This window comes from Scyliorhinus canicula, chromosome 25 (genome assembly GCF_902713615.1).
Source record: "Scyliorhinus canicula chromosome 25, sScyCan1.1, whole genome shotgun sequence".
Taxonomy (NCBI): Eukaryota; Metazoa; Chordata; class Chondrichthyes; order Carcharhiniformes; family Scyliorhinidae; genus Scyliorhinus; species Scyliorhinus canicula.
This window is the reverse complement of record NC_052170.1, coordinates 13,704,242-13,718,336: the sequence shown is the minus strand read 5'-3', so window position 1 is coordinate 13,718,336 and position 14,095 is coordinate 13,704,242. Positions and strand designations below refer to the sequence as shown.

The window sequence follows — 14,095 nt, the reverse complement described above, 5'->3', positions numbered from 1 at the left end:
CTGCGGAGGGAAACCACGTCACATCTACCGTCCCTGATATAATTAATTACGCATCTGGTGGGCTTACGCTAGGTTCCCTGGCGAGGCGATGGCAAGGGTCCCACTGTCATACCCAGGTGGCATATTGAAACAGCGTCCGGGGGACACCCCCTCCTCCCCTCCCACCCCCCCCCCCCCCCACCCCCGTTCAGGGCACGGACCCCCCCCCCCCCCACCTCCCATTCATGGACAAGGACCCCCCCCATCATGGGCAGGGAGACATACCACACCGTTCATGGGCAGGGAGACATAACGGACCGTTCAGGGCAGGGACACGCACCATCCCATGTGTGGGCAGGGACATGCACAGCCATACTCTCTCAAACAGCAATAAGTGCGCATTCTCGGGTACAATCACACACACATTTATACACATACAGGCACGCATGGACACTTTCTCTCACTAAGATTCAGACACTTTAACTTGCACAGATAGGCACTCCGACACTCCAACTACATGAAGGCGACAAGACACTTTTTGGTTCAATTTTCCTTTCTGTCAAAGGCAAAATACTCGAATAAGAGAGGGCACCATTGATCGGGTATCAAATGTTTCAGTGAAGCAAAAATACTCCTTAAATACCCCCGCGGCGAACATTTGGAGAGTGCTGCTATCTATGAATATTGATATTTATTATGCTGGCATTAAGCAGATTGCAGTAAATGCAGATACCATAGCCTGACATTAAAGAGCTTGTCACTTTGCAACTGCATAACAATGACTCAATTCTTTGCAGAGCCTAAACCTCATAGTTTCCAATTGCAAATAACTCCTCTCTCGACGACAGGGATATGATGAAAATCTTTCCTGTTTCACGGCGAACCTTATTTGACCCTGCTGCATGCCCTGACTGATTTGGAAGTTTGATTGCTGCAATCAGTGTAGACCAACTGAAATTGGAATTGACGGTGACAATGTCTCCCTTAACTAATCACCCCTGGGCAGCATGGCGTTGCAGTGGTTAGCACTGCTGCCTCAGGGCGCCGAGGACCCGGGTTCGATCCCGGCTCTGGGTCACTGTCCATGTGGAGTTCGCACATTCTCCCCGTGTCTGCGTGGGCCTCACCCCCAAAAACCAAAAAGATGTACAGGGTAGGTGGATTGGCCACGCTAAATTGTCCCTTAATTGGGGGGGGAGGGGTGAACATTTCTTCATCGTTCATGAAACTGGGCTGATCCAGTTGAAGGTGGTGCGCTGGGTGCACTTCACTAGGGCTGGGATGGGTCGGCTGTTTGAGGGGGTTGGATGATAAGTGTGAGCGCTGTGGGAGGGTTTCCCAAATCATGTGCTTATGTTCTGGGCATGTCGTGAGCCGGTGAGATTTTGGGCCTCCTTCTTCAACACCATATTGACGATTCTCCAGGTGGAATTGGAGCCCAGTCCCCTGGTGACCATATTTGGGGTGTCAGCCTGGCCGGAGTTGCAGACGGGGGCGGGGAGGGGAAAGGGTGGATGTCTTAGACTTCGCTGATCGTTCACAGGCGGGTGCTGTTGGAGTGGAGATCGGCTTCTCCACCCAGGGCACCTGTATGGCTGGGGTGGGTCTCATGGAGTTTTTGCATCGTGAGAAAATAAAGTATACGTTAAGGGGTGCAATGGAGGGGTTTTATAAAAGATGGCATCCTTTCATTCTGTTTTTTAAAGAGCTAGTCACCATCAGCTTGGTGGGGGGGGGGTTGTGGTTTTGTTTGAGGGTGTGTTTTGTTTTCTTTTCATGTTCTGTATTCATAAGAAAATGTTCAATGAAAGTATTATTTTAAAAAAGATCTCTGCGCATTATTTGAACACAGGGTATTTGAAAAGTAGGTCAAATACTCCTGGCCCTTCGCCCCGGCGGGATCTTCCAGCCTAGCCCATGGGATCCCCGACAGCGGCGGGTGCGGGCAATAGGAAAACCGTTAACAATGGCGGGACTGAAAACTCCCACTGCTGCCCAGTGGCAGGCCGGTTCTTCTGCCGCAAAACATTGTCAATCTCCACCTTTCACTGGCTCTCTACACAATCCCACTGCTCCACACAAAGCGGAGAACTGCCTATGGTCAGCTGAGGCTATGTCAAAGCAGACGTCCTCTTACTTTTCTTGCCATCAGATTAGAATCCCTGTGCTCCATCCAATGGTTTGATTGATGGCTGTATCAAGAATGGTAGAAGCGGGTAGAAACATTTGAACCACTGCTACCCATGTGGTTCTGGACTCTCATGCTCTGTCATTGTACTGCTGACTGCCAAAGCAATCACTGCTGCTTAAACCGCTCCAGAGCTCCCAATAGATTTGGAAAGTCAGACTCACGCGAACGAAGAAAAGCATCGCTTTAAGGAGGATTTCTGGGGACAGGATTTTGGTTTCGGCTGTAAACGCCAGCATCGGGGTCAAATGCAGGTCATGACCAGACACGGCCTGAGTTGGCGGGGGTGGGGATTCGTGCCAAAAGCTGGCGCGCAGGCCGGCGGTGTGAAATTACACACCCGCCCACCTCCATTCTAACCCCATCAGCCCGAGAAAATCCTCCCACAATGTCAGGATGAATGAGGAAAGGTGTTAATTGGTTTCAGCATAATATCAATATTTGTTGTCGGCGGGTAATGTGAGAATAATCCGTTCTCCAGTGCTGGTGGTGAAATAGCTGCAAATCCTTTTCCAGGAACTGGGAGCAGGACAATATTTTGCCTTTACCTTTGTCAATCTCCACCTTTCACTGGCTCTCTACACAATCCCACTGCTCCACACAAAGCGGAGAAATTCTTTTTAAAATTTGCCATTGAAGGGGGTAATTTAGCGGGACCAATCCGCAGGGTGGGGAGCCTTTATTTGCTTCCCATTAACAGGGTGTAAATGCGGTTCACACCGGCCCCTGGTGGACTTTCCAACCCTCCATGGCGGGCACCAGCAGAGGATTCCACCGTAAATTCACGCCAGCGCGAAACCGATCAATTTACCATACCCGCCATCCAACGTGCCAGCGGGAAGTTTGGGAGAATTCCGCCCTGTGTCTACCTACATCGAGATGAATCGTCAGCGTTTGCAGCTTTAACCTTCTCCACAGCTTGAGGCAAACGCTGATTTTCATTCCATTGCAATGCTTCGATATCGTTGTACGTTGCTTTGGGCACGGCATCGGCGTTGCAGTTTCAGAGGACAGCAGATCTGTCGTGCTGTCGGGCACTGGCAGATTACAGCACTCCTCGGTCCGAGACCTCTGCTTGGGGGGGGGGGGTGGGGGGCAACTATGTTACAGTTCGAGAGACGTGGCTGCTCTCATAAGGCTCTTTGTAGTAATGGTTGCTTAACATTTTATTTAATGCAATCTTGTACGAGAAATATCGTGGAATTAAAACTGGTACTTTAACTAACCTTTAGATAATTAAGTTGTGCTTTAACTTCCCATCTTCATTTTCTGAAAAATAATCTCAATGTGAGGCCTAAGTGGTTGGGATGCAGCTCCCTGTATCTATCACTGTCTGTAAATTAAACTAATAGCATCCGTCATATTGTACCTACTTGATAGAGCTCTCGTATGAGAGGATATATAATTAAGCCTCATAAGATTCAATATCACAGACTGGGAAAGTTCCAGTCTCTACCCCCAGCCTTTCTGGAGAGCTGACGGGTGCCAGGGCAGGGTGGGAGTGCTGTATTTGGCCTCAATTAAGCTTTGGAATGATCATTGGGTTCCACCCCAATTGGTATCAGTGACCCCTGCTAGGAAGTGTGCACTTACGGACGTCACTTGTGGATAGAAAAAAACCTTGGCAGTAATGCTGCCATTTTTGAATAGTTTGACAAATTAAGACACATGAATAATAAGTTAGTTGAGGCTCAGGATGGTGCCTGACATCCCGGAACAATAGCCCATAAGGGATCAATGTGTCAAGACAGGGGTAGGGGAGGAAAGCAAGGCCATGGGATATGGTTTAATAGTTTGCAGTTATAAAGCAGAAGTGAGTTAGTCTGTGCGCCGAGTCTCCAGCTGCTCAATGTGGGCTTTGTTTTTAATGAGCAGCAGCCAATAAATTAAAATTATGTACACCCATATTGAGTATTGTACACGCCACTGTCTGCATCAACGCGGTTGAGTTGGAGCTAGTTGACAGTTTCAAATACCTAGGTGTGCACAGCATCGACAATCTGGCCTGGTCCACCCACGTCGACGCTACTACCAAGAAAGCACAACAGCGCCTCTCCTTCCTCCAGCATGTCCACGAAATGCAGCATGTCCACATTGACTCTTACCAATTTTTACAGCTGTACCATAGAAAGCATCTTATCTGGCTGCATCACAGCCTGGTATGGCAACTGCTCGGCCCAAGACCGTAAAAAACTACAGAGAATCGTAAACACCGCCCAGTCCATCATGCAAACCCACCTCCCATCCATTGACTCTGTCTACACCTCCCGCTGCCTTGGGAGTGTGGGTAGCATAATCAAAGACCCCTCCCACCCTGGTTATTCTCTCTTCCAACTTCTTCCATCGGACAGGAGATACAGAAGTCTGAGAACACGCACAAACAAGTTCAAAAACAGGTCTGTTACCAGATTCCTAAATGACTGTCTTAAGGACTGGACTAATGTCTGCACACATAGAACATAGAAAAATACAGCACAGAACAGGCCCTTCAGCCCACGATGTTACGCCGAACTTTTGTCCTAGATTAAGAACAAATTAATCTACACCTCATCATTCTACCCTAATCCATGTACCTACCCAATAGCCGCTTGAAGGTCCCTAATGTTTCCGACTCAACTACTTCCACAGGCAGTGCATTCCATGCCCCCACTACTCTCTGGGTAAAGAAACTACCTCTGACATCCCCCCTATATCTTCCACCATTCACCTTAAATTTATGTCCCCTTGTAATGGTTTGTTCCACCCGGGGAAAAAGTCTCTCAGTGTCTACTCTATCTATTCCCCTGATCATCTTATAAACCTCGATCAAGTCGGCCCTCATCCTTCTCCGTTCTAATGAGAAAAGTCCGAGCACCCTCAACCTTTCCTCGTAAGACCTACTCTCCATTCCAGGCAACATCCTGGTAAATCTCCTTTGCACCTTTTCCAAAGCTTCCACATCCTTCCTAAAATGAGGTGACCAGAACTGCACACAGTACTCCAAATGTGGCCTGACCAAGGTTTTGTACAGCTGCATCATCACCTCACGGCTCTTAAATTCAATCCCTCTGCTAATGAACGTTAGCACACCATAGGCCTTCTTCACAGCTCTATCCACTTGAGTGGCAACTTTCAAAGATCTATGAACATAGACCCCAAGATCTCTCTGCTCCTCCACATTGCCAAGAACCCTACCGTTAACCCTGTATTCCGCATTCATATTTGTCCTTCCAAAATGGACAACCTCACACTTTTCAGGGTTAAACTCCATCTGCCACTTCTCAGCCCAGCTCTGCATCCTATCTATGTCTCTTTGAAGCCGACAACAGCCCTCCTCACTATCCACAACTCCACATCTTCGTATCGTCTGCAAATTTACTGACCCACCCTTCAATTCCCTCATCCAAGTCATTAATGAAAATCACAAACAGCAGAAGACCCAGAACTGATCCTTGCGGTACACCACTGGTAACTGGGCTCCAGGCTGAATATTTGCCATCCACCGCCACTCTCTGTCTTCAATCGGTTAGCCAGTTCGTTAACCAACTGGCCAAATTTCCCACTATCCCATGCCTCCTTACTTTCTGCATAAGCCTATTATGGGGAGCCTTATCAAATGCCTTATTAAAATCCATGTACAGCTCATCCACTGCTTTACCTTCATCCACATGCTTGGTCACCTCCTCAAAGAATTCAATAAGACTTGTAAGGCAAGACCTACCCCTCACAAATCTGTGCTGATTATCCCTAATCAAGCAGTGTCTTTCCAGATGCTCAGAAATCCTATCCCTCAGTACCCTTTCCATTACTTTGTCTACCACCGAAGTAAGACTGACTGGCCTGTAATTCCCAGGGTTATCCCTATTCCCTTTTTTGAACAGGGGCACGACATTCGCCACTCTCCAATCCCCTGGTACCACCCCTGTTGACAGCGAGGACGAAAAGATCATTGCCAACGGCTCTGCAACTTCATCTCTTGCTTCCCATAGAATCCTTGGAAATATCCCGTCAGGCCCTCTACTTCTCTACCTCTACTTCTTCTCTACTGAGTAGTACTACACTCCATATGCTTCACGGCGGTGTGAGGCAGTGCTAACCACTGTGTCACCGTGTCGCCCGTGGCCCGGGGGGGGGGGGGCAGGAGTTTGTGTTACCTCCTTAAAGCTTCCCAGTGTAGCAAGTGACACTTCCAGCGAACAGCTTGGTCTGTTAAAAGGTACGCAAAGCCTGTTTACTAACACTCATTGCTGATCTTTGGACTAATACAGAGTAGGGAAGCAAATTTGCAGTCTGGAGAAAGGCTACTGTTCTGCAGCTGGGTGGCAGTATCTGCATTCAGCTGGCACCACCACCTTGACCATGCTGTTACCTCAATATCTATCTCATCTCCTCTGCATGGATATAACTCAATGTGGGCCTGCCTGGGGTCTTGGATCTGAAATAGAATTACAGTTGAATCACCTTCTCTAAGTGCATGGGATTTTAGGCACCATGGTCGGCACAGGCATGGAAGGCCGAAGGGCCTGTTCCTGTGCTGTATTGTTCTATGTTCTACTTAGCGGTGAGTAAGCCAACCATAGGAGAGACCATAGCAATGTTTCATTAACCTGACTGATTTAAGGCCAATTCTTGTGTAGATGAGTCCGATGGTTGGAGAAAGATGATTTAGCCAGCAATAGTGTGTGATCATTGCAATATTCTTTTTTTTTTTCTTTCAGGCCTTCCACATTTCGGAAATGTTTAAATCAAAGAAACAGACAGTAAAAGAATCGAACGTTTGTGCAGACAATTCCATACAGACCAATCACACAACGTGTTAGCAGGACGGGTGCCAAGATCATAAAAGTGATGTTGGAGATCCAGCATAAACCATTGAGCACCACAAGTGTATTAAGAAACCAGTGCTGAAAGAAAACGATTCATTTCTTTTTTAATCTCCGGAACATTCTCCAAGCAAGGCTTCATCACCATTTTTTTTTCAGGCTAGTCCCTGATGTCATGTTCACTGGAAGCTTGGTGATCAACATCTGGGATTTTCCATGGTAGTTGAATAGCCTTCTGGCTTGAACACTTCTTTCAGTTACAGTTTCTGTTCTAGTTACTAATGGATTTTGAACTTGTTAGGCAGTCGCAATTTCTCTATTTTCTCTAAGATGACAACCCTCAAGTGCCTGGCAACATAGACACTAGCACCATACGGGCACTCTGTACAATGCACGCACATTGCGCGCACACACAGTGTATTCACCCACACACCATCATGCACACCTACACACACAGCACACGTGCACCCATCACGTGTGCACACAACGTGCACAAATACATGCACACGTGTGCCGACCACATGCGTCCATCACGTGCACCTACACACATGCGAGCACATATACAGACATACTTAATGCTGTGAGCGACAATGTATACTATATTTGTAATGAGTAATTAATATTATGGGTCACAGATTATGCTGAGCCTTTCGTCCATGTATCATTGTGACTGAAGAATCTGCAATTAAGATATTTACCAGTTATTCAGTATAGAGATAAAACAAGCTAATATCTTTCCAAAATAATTACCTAATTTTATTATACCTGTAACAAATGGAGTTTAAACCAGGAGTTGACTTGATACCATATTTTGCTAATGGCTCCTGTTCACCCTCTCGAACTGATATGTTACTCATTTGAACAAGTGGATGGTGAGAGAAGTAATTCCATTTCCAGACTCTTTAACAGCAGTGTCAAGCTAGGTCGACAATCAATGATGTTGGGAGATCTTGTGGAAAAGACATGGCATTAGACAGAATGAAACGTTTAAGATCTTTGAAGATAGCGACGATTCTACCTCTAGTGCGCAGTCATCAGAATCGTCATGCGCAAAGATTTGAGGCATCCGTTTAGATTTATTTTAAATCAAAATCCCGAAAGGAATTTGTAAAGCGACGGGGAGAAGGAGCAAAAATGGGTTGAAATAAGCCATCAGCCATTGTCATCTAGGCCTACCTGAGGCAAAATGAGTTAGACTTCAATGGATTCAAACAAGTCACCTAAAATGGCAGAAAGAGGAGCCACCAATGTCATGGTGGAAGGTTAATATTAAGCGACACTAACAGAAGGTGACTTAGACCCATGAGAAGTATCTGCTTTTGACTCGTCTATTCTGAAAAGAAGACTTGCTAGTGGTCAGCTTGTGGGGATACGTCTGTTCCATCAGAAAGCAGAGCAACTGCTCCAAGAGGCCTGACCCGACTTTGCACTGAAGGAGAAAATCAAATTACTGCGGATGTTGGAATCTGAAACAAAAACAGAAAATGCTGGACAAACTCAGCAGGTCTGACAGCAGATAGTTCCGTTCTCTCTCCACAGATACTGTCAGGCCTGCTGGGATCATTCAGCATGTTCTTTTTTTGGTTCACAGGGAACTCCGTATGATTCAATTTGACATGTATTGAGCTGATTTGTCTGCAACATTTTTGGATTAAAATTCTTAATCCGGCCATTACAGTTTGAAATAACGGACCCACACGATCTCCGTTTGCTGACATGCCACCTCAAAGAATTGACCATCTGTGCAAAGGGCAATAGAAAATCCAACCTGATCTATTCTAGAATTATGAAGGGGGTTGCTGAGGAATTGGAATTGATGGTTAATTGGGAGTTGTCAAATGTGAGAGGCAGGAGTAGTGGCTGAATCAGGAGACAGTACGAGGAAGGACAGAGAGCATGATGGGAAGAGAGACTCAAGCATGCAACTGAGTGGAGTCAAGTAGTTACTGGATCTTTATAATCATGAGAGACCAACAGGCATGGGGCTGTTCTGGCGGCTGATCATAGAATTTACAGTGCAGAAGGAGGCCGTTCGGCCTATCGAGTCTGTACCGATCAGAAAGCTGGCTCATTGGAACGTTGTCAGTTCGATTCCACTGTTATTTATTCAATACAAGTCAAAAAACAAAGTTGAGATCCATATTTTAATCCCAATACTTTGGTTATTTTACCGTTTAATAAACATGTATATAACGCTGAGTTGAATACTTGCTAGATCTGTTTAACTTGTCCATCATATTCCATTCTTAACTATGGATGTTTTAGCATACTCTGTGATATTTTATCCTTGAGGTATTTGCCTGAACCGAAAGGCATTAAACCACTTGTCGCCTGAGAATTTCATTGGGTCCACACTTGGAAGTGGTCACAGTGTGTTATTTCAGAAATGCCACACTGGAACGTGAGACACGGTGGCACAATTGCACTGGACACCCAGCATTAATCTCTTGTCGCGTTGCTGTTGGCTCTTGACTAATTTCGCTGCCTGTTTATCGAGGACGTTGTGAAATATTTACCCCGGTTAAATGTTACTGAGCTTAATCCAGTGTTAAGTGGAGGATTCGGAATATTCCAAACCTCTGGGAATTGCCTATTCGTGTCACATGCCCCGGTTGCATTGCAACGCTCAAGGACAAAGTGACATTTTATTCTGTGAAAGCTGAACTTGGAAGAGTGCCTTGGTGAAACTTGGCATGGGGGGGGGAGAGAGCTGTGGAGAAACTGCCTTCAGCTGAGCAGAAAAGTGGGAATAAAATTCCAAGTCGAATTGAAAAATTCTGTTCTCCACCCCCCCCCAAAGTGTCGTGACTATTCAACCCAGCTCCAGTTTCTCCCGCTGTGTGAATAGGGATTAAGTATTTGTTCAAATAGATTTGGGCCGTTTTGTATAACATCTGTCCTGCTGCCAATAGTGAAGAAAGATTAACTCGCGTTTCGTTAGCACCTTATCGTTTGTCAGGAATATCCCAAAATATTTTAAATCCACTTTCGAAGGTTGGCCAATGCTTTCCAATTTGTGTACGGTCCAACAAACATGAAAGTGTTTCAATTTGCATGAACATTGTGTTCAGTACATCTTTGTTCATGTAGGTCAGTGTCATTGCGCACAGTGGACAGAGGGATAAATAATGGGTGTCACGGTGGCACAGTGGTGAGCTTCATAGCGCCAGGGACACAGGTTCGATTCCCGGTTTGGGTCACTGTCTGTGTGGAGTCTGCACGTTCTCCCTGTGTCTGTGTGGGTTTCCTCCCACAAATCCCGAAAGACGTGCTGTTGGGTGAATTGGACATTCTGAATTCTCCTTCTCTGTACCCGAACAGGCGCTGGAGTGTGGCGACGAGGGGCTTTTCACAGTAACTTTGTTGCAGTGTTAATGTAAGCCTACTTGTGACACTGATAAAGATTATTATTATTCTCGTCATGTGGCTTAACCCCAACCTTCGAACATCCCATCTCTAGTGTAGCATTCAGTACCTAACTCCATGGATAGTTTCTGTCCCCAACAAGGACTCAATTAAGACAAATTTCAGACAAATGATTTCACTTGGGACCTTTCCAGCCCTGAGAGGCGAGATTCCCATCCCATCAGTCTCAGCTGCATTTAAACAAAGGACCCAGAAATGAAAAGGCTGTCTTAATTGTAAATCATTGCAGCAATTGGCCACCCAAGCCTCGAATTCTATAGATGTCTGCTGAAGTTGTGGAAAAGGCCTGATTGTGAATTGCTTCTTTGTGCTGCTATATCCCATATTTGTATCAGGCAACTTTTGTAGACACCTTAAAAGCCTTGCCCGAGGGTTTTGGTGTATCTTATTATAAATTGTGAGTATAATGTGTGAGAAACCTCAAAAATATATGTGTATAAAATTTTTATTGTAAATAAAAGTTAATTCCTTTTTTTCAATTTTAATGAGAGCTATGCTTTTTGTGTTCATTGACCGTTGAATTTCAACTGGACAGCAATACAGGTTTGATATGAATACAGGTTAATGCAGTAAATCAACCCCAGGTTGAATCATAGAATTTACGGCGCTGAAGGAGGCCATTTGGCCCATCGGGTCTGCACCGTCCCTTGGAAAGAGCACCCTACCTAAACACACACCTCCACCCCGATTCCAGTAACCCCGTCTAACCTTTTTGGATACTAAGAGCAATTTAGCGTGGCCAATGCACCTAACCTGCACATCTTTGGACTGCGGGAGGAAATGGGAGCACCCGGAGGAAACCCACACAGACACAGGGAGGGCGTGCAGACTCCGCACAGTGAGCCCAGGTCCCTGGTGCTGTGAAGCAACAGTGCTAACCACTGTGCTACCGCGCCGCCCAGGTACATGTGAGTTTAATTCAATTTCTGGAGAATAGTCGTCACAGAGTTTTGTTGGCAAAAATAGAGAGTTTATTATTTTTCAGTAAGCAATAAGGTTGAAAGCAAATGCAGAAGTCTTCCAATCATAGTATGGTTACAGCACAAGAGCCCATTCATCCCCTCATGTCCCTGCTAGCTCTGTAAGAGCTAATCAGCTAGTCTTACCCCACTCCCCATCTTTACCCCAATGCCCTGCACTTATTTTCTCGTTCAGATAAATATTATAATAATGATGATCATCGCTGATTGTCACAAGCCGGCATCAATGAAGTTACTGTGAAAAGCCCCTCGTCGCCACATTCCGGCGCCTGTTCGGGGAGACTGGTACGGGTCCTATTCCCTTTTGAAAATCAGGATTGAACCCTCTTCCACCACACACTCGGGACGCTCCCAATCTGTGCCACTCACTGTGGGAAAATACTTTCCCTCATAGCGCCCCTATGTTTTGTCCAAATCATCTTTAAATCGGTATCCTTGGGTTCTTGACCTTACCACCCATGGGATTTACCGACTCTGTCGAGACACATCATGGTTTTGAACAGCTCCTGTCAACCTTCCGTAGGGAGACCAGTCCCAGTTTTGCCAATCTGTTCCCCATAACTGCAATTTCTCATCCCCGGAAGTCTTTCAAATACATCGGAGGATGCGGGATTTAACACGCGGCAAAGTGGCTGAAACGCTGAGGAGCAAGTGGACCATAAATTGAGGAATGCTCGAGGTGTTTGCACGTTCTCCCCGTGTCTGCGTGGGACTCACCCCCACAACCCAAAAAGATGTGCAGGATAGGTGGATTGGCCACGCCAAATTGCCCCTTAATTGGAAAACTTAAGAATTGGGTACTCTAAATTTATTTTTTTAAAAGTTGAATGTTATTATAAAACTACATGCTGCTTCGGACAGACTGCACCTTGGGTACTGCCATGCAGAAGGAGATGTACAAGTCCCAGAGGGAAAATGACAAAGCTCATCAGAGGCTTAAGTTGTAAATTGAGACTGGAGAAAGTTGGACTTTTCCATCTTAAAGGAAGATGGCCGAGCAAGGTTATAAATATGTCAGCTAGTTATCATCGAAAATGCTAAATCTAGAAAAACTACTTCAAGGTAAATAGTGAAAGTCGGCACAGAACAGACCACACAAAAGGGCAGATTGAGGACTGTGCTCAGGTAGGTTTTCTACATAAAATATGATCACATCAAATACATATCCGAGCAAAAACCCTGTGATGAGAGAACTAATTTTCTGAATGAAAGTTCTCCTCATCTCATCCTTGACTCTGTCTAAATTAAATATCTGAAAGGTGCTTGAACCAGATGTAATGTCCCTGTAAATCAGGGGTGGGCAAACTTTTCCGTGCAAGGGCCACATTCAGAAATTCACACTTTTAAAGGGCCGCATAGTATATTAAGTAAAATAATTACTTCACCCGGTTATGATTCTGGGCGCCTCATATAGAACATAGAACAGTACAGCACAGAACAGGCCCTTCGGCCCTCGACGTTGTGCCGAGCAATGATCACCCTACTCAAGTCAACGTATCCACCCTATGCCAGTAAGTAACACAACAGCCCCCCCCATTAACCTTAAAAATAAATAATTTTTAAAAAAAAAATTTTTTTTTTTAATGACTTGGTGGGCCGCATAAAGACCTTGCCCGCGGGCCGTAGTTTGCCCACCCCTGCTGTAAATATTCAAAAGATGCAATAGTGAATAGGTCAAGTTCTTGGGCTCTCCATAAGATCAGGAGCTGGGACTTTCTGCCCAATTAAGGGGCAATTTAGCGTGGCCAATCCACCTAGCCTGCACATCTTTGGGTTGTGGGGGTGAGACCCATGCAGACACGGGGAGAATGTGCAAACTCCACACGGACAGTGACTCGGGGCTGGGATTGAACCCGGGTCCTCCGTGCCATGAGGCAACAGGGCTAACCCACTGTCAGGAGCTGGTCCTGAAGATCTGGAGACCACAAATGTTATCCTGACCTTCAGAAAGGTGGTGAGCCATGGAGTGGAATCATTTTAACAGCTGACCTAACCTCAGTTATGGCTAAAGTGCCCAAAAACATTTTACAAGATCAGTACTCGTCTAAAGAGCACGGAGAGCAGAACGAAAGGCGCAGCATGTCTTTACTGAACATTTTGAGGAGCAAATTAGCAGGCGAGTGGTTACTCACAGCTAGAAATGTTTGGAAGTTCCTTTGCAGGAATGCGAGGTTTCAGTCATGAGGGTAGGTTGGTGAAACTGGGAGTTCTCTCCAGGGTGCTTGGCATTGCAAGGATTAAACGTGGGTTTCCTCCCACAGTCCAAAGATATGCAGTTAGGTGAATCAACCATCATAAATTACCCCTTAATGTCCAGGGATAGGGTGGAGAGTGAATCTGGATTCGGTGCAGACTCAATAGACCAAATGGCTTCCTTCTGCACAATGCCAATTTTATGATTAATGGGGGACTGGGAAAACAGTACTGCCCACAGTATGACATAGAGAGTCACATGAGTACAGCTGAGTCTAGCAGAGGTCAACCTGTAGATGGTACGTAGTTAGGACAATACACACACATATATATAAAATCTATACATATATATATGGAGAGAGAGAGTTATCTGTTGGGGAAGTACAGTAGCTCAGTGGTTCGCACTGTTGTTTCACAGTGCCAGGGACCTGGGTTCGATTCCCGGCTTGGGTCACTGTCTGTGTGGCATCTACACTGTGTCTGCGTGGGTTTCCTACGGGTGCTCCGGTTTCCTCCCGAAAGACATG

General features: G+C 45.9%; 1 protein-coding gene across 1 annotated transcript in view; it reads left to right on the top strand.

Annotated features, from left to right (window-relative positions):
- Window positions 1-10,880, top strand: part of LOC119957059 (phospholipid phosphatase 3-like) — a 93,913-nt gene extending 83,033 nt beyond the window's left edge. Inside the window, exon 6 of the mRNA XM_038784681.1 lies at window positions 6,865-10,880. Within this exon, the coding sequence (XP_038640609.1) occupies window positions 6,865-6,966 (102 nt within the window). The 3' untranslated portion in view covers window positions 6,967-10,880. The remainder of the gene's footprint in view (window positions 1-6,864) is intronic.
- The last annotated feature ends 3,215 nt before the right edge of the window (window positions 10,881-14,095 follow it).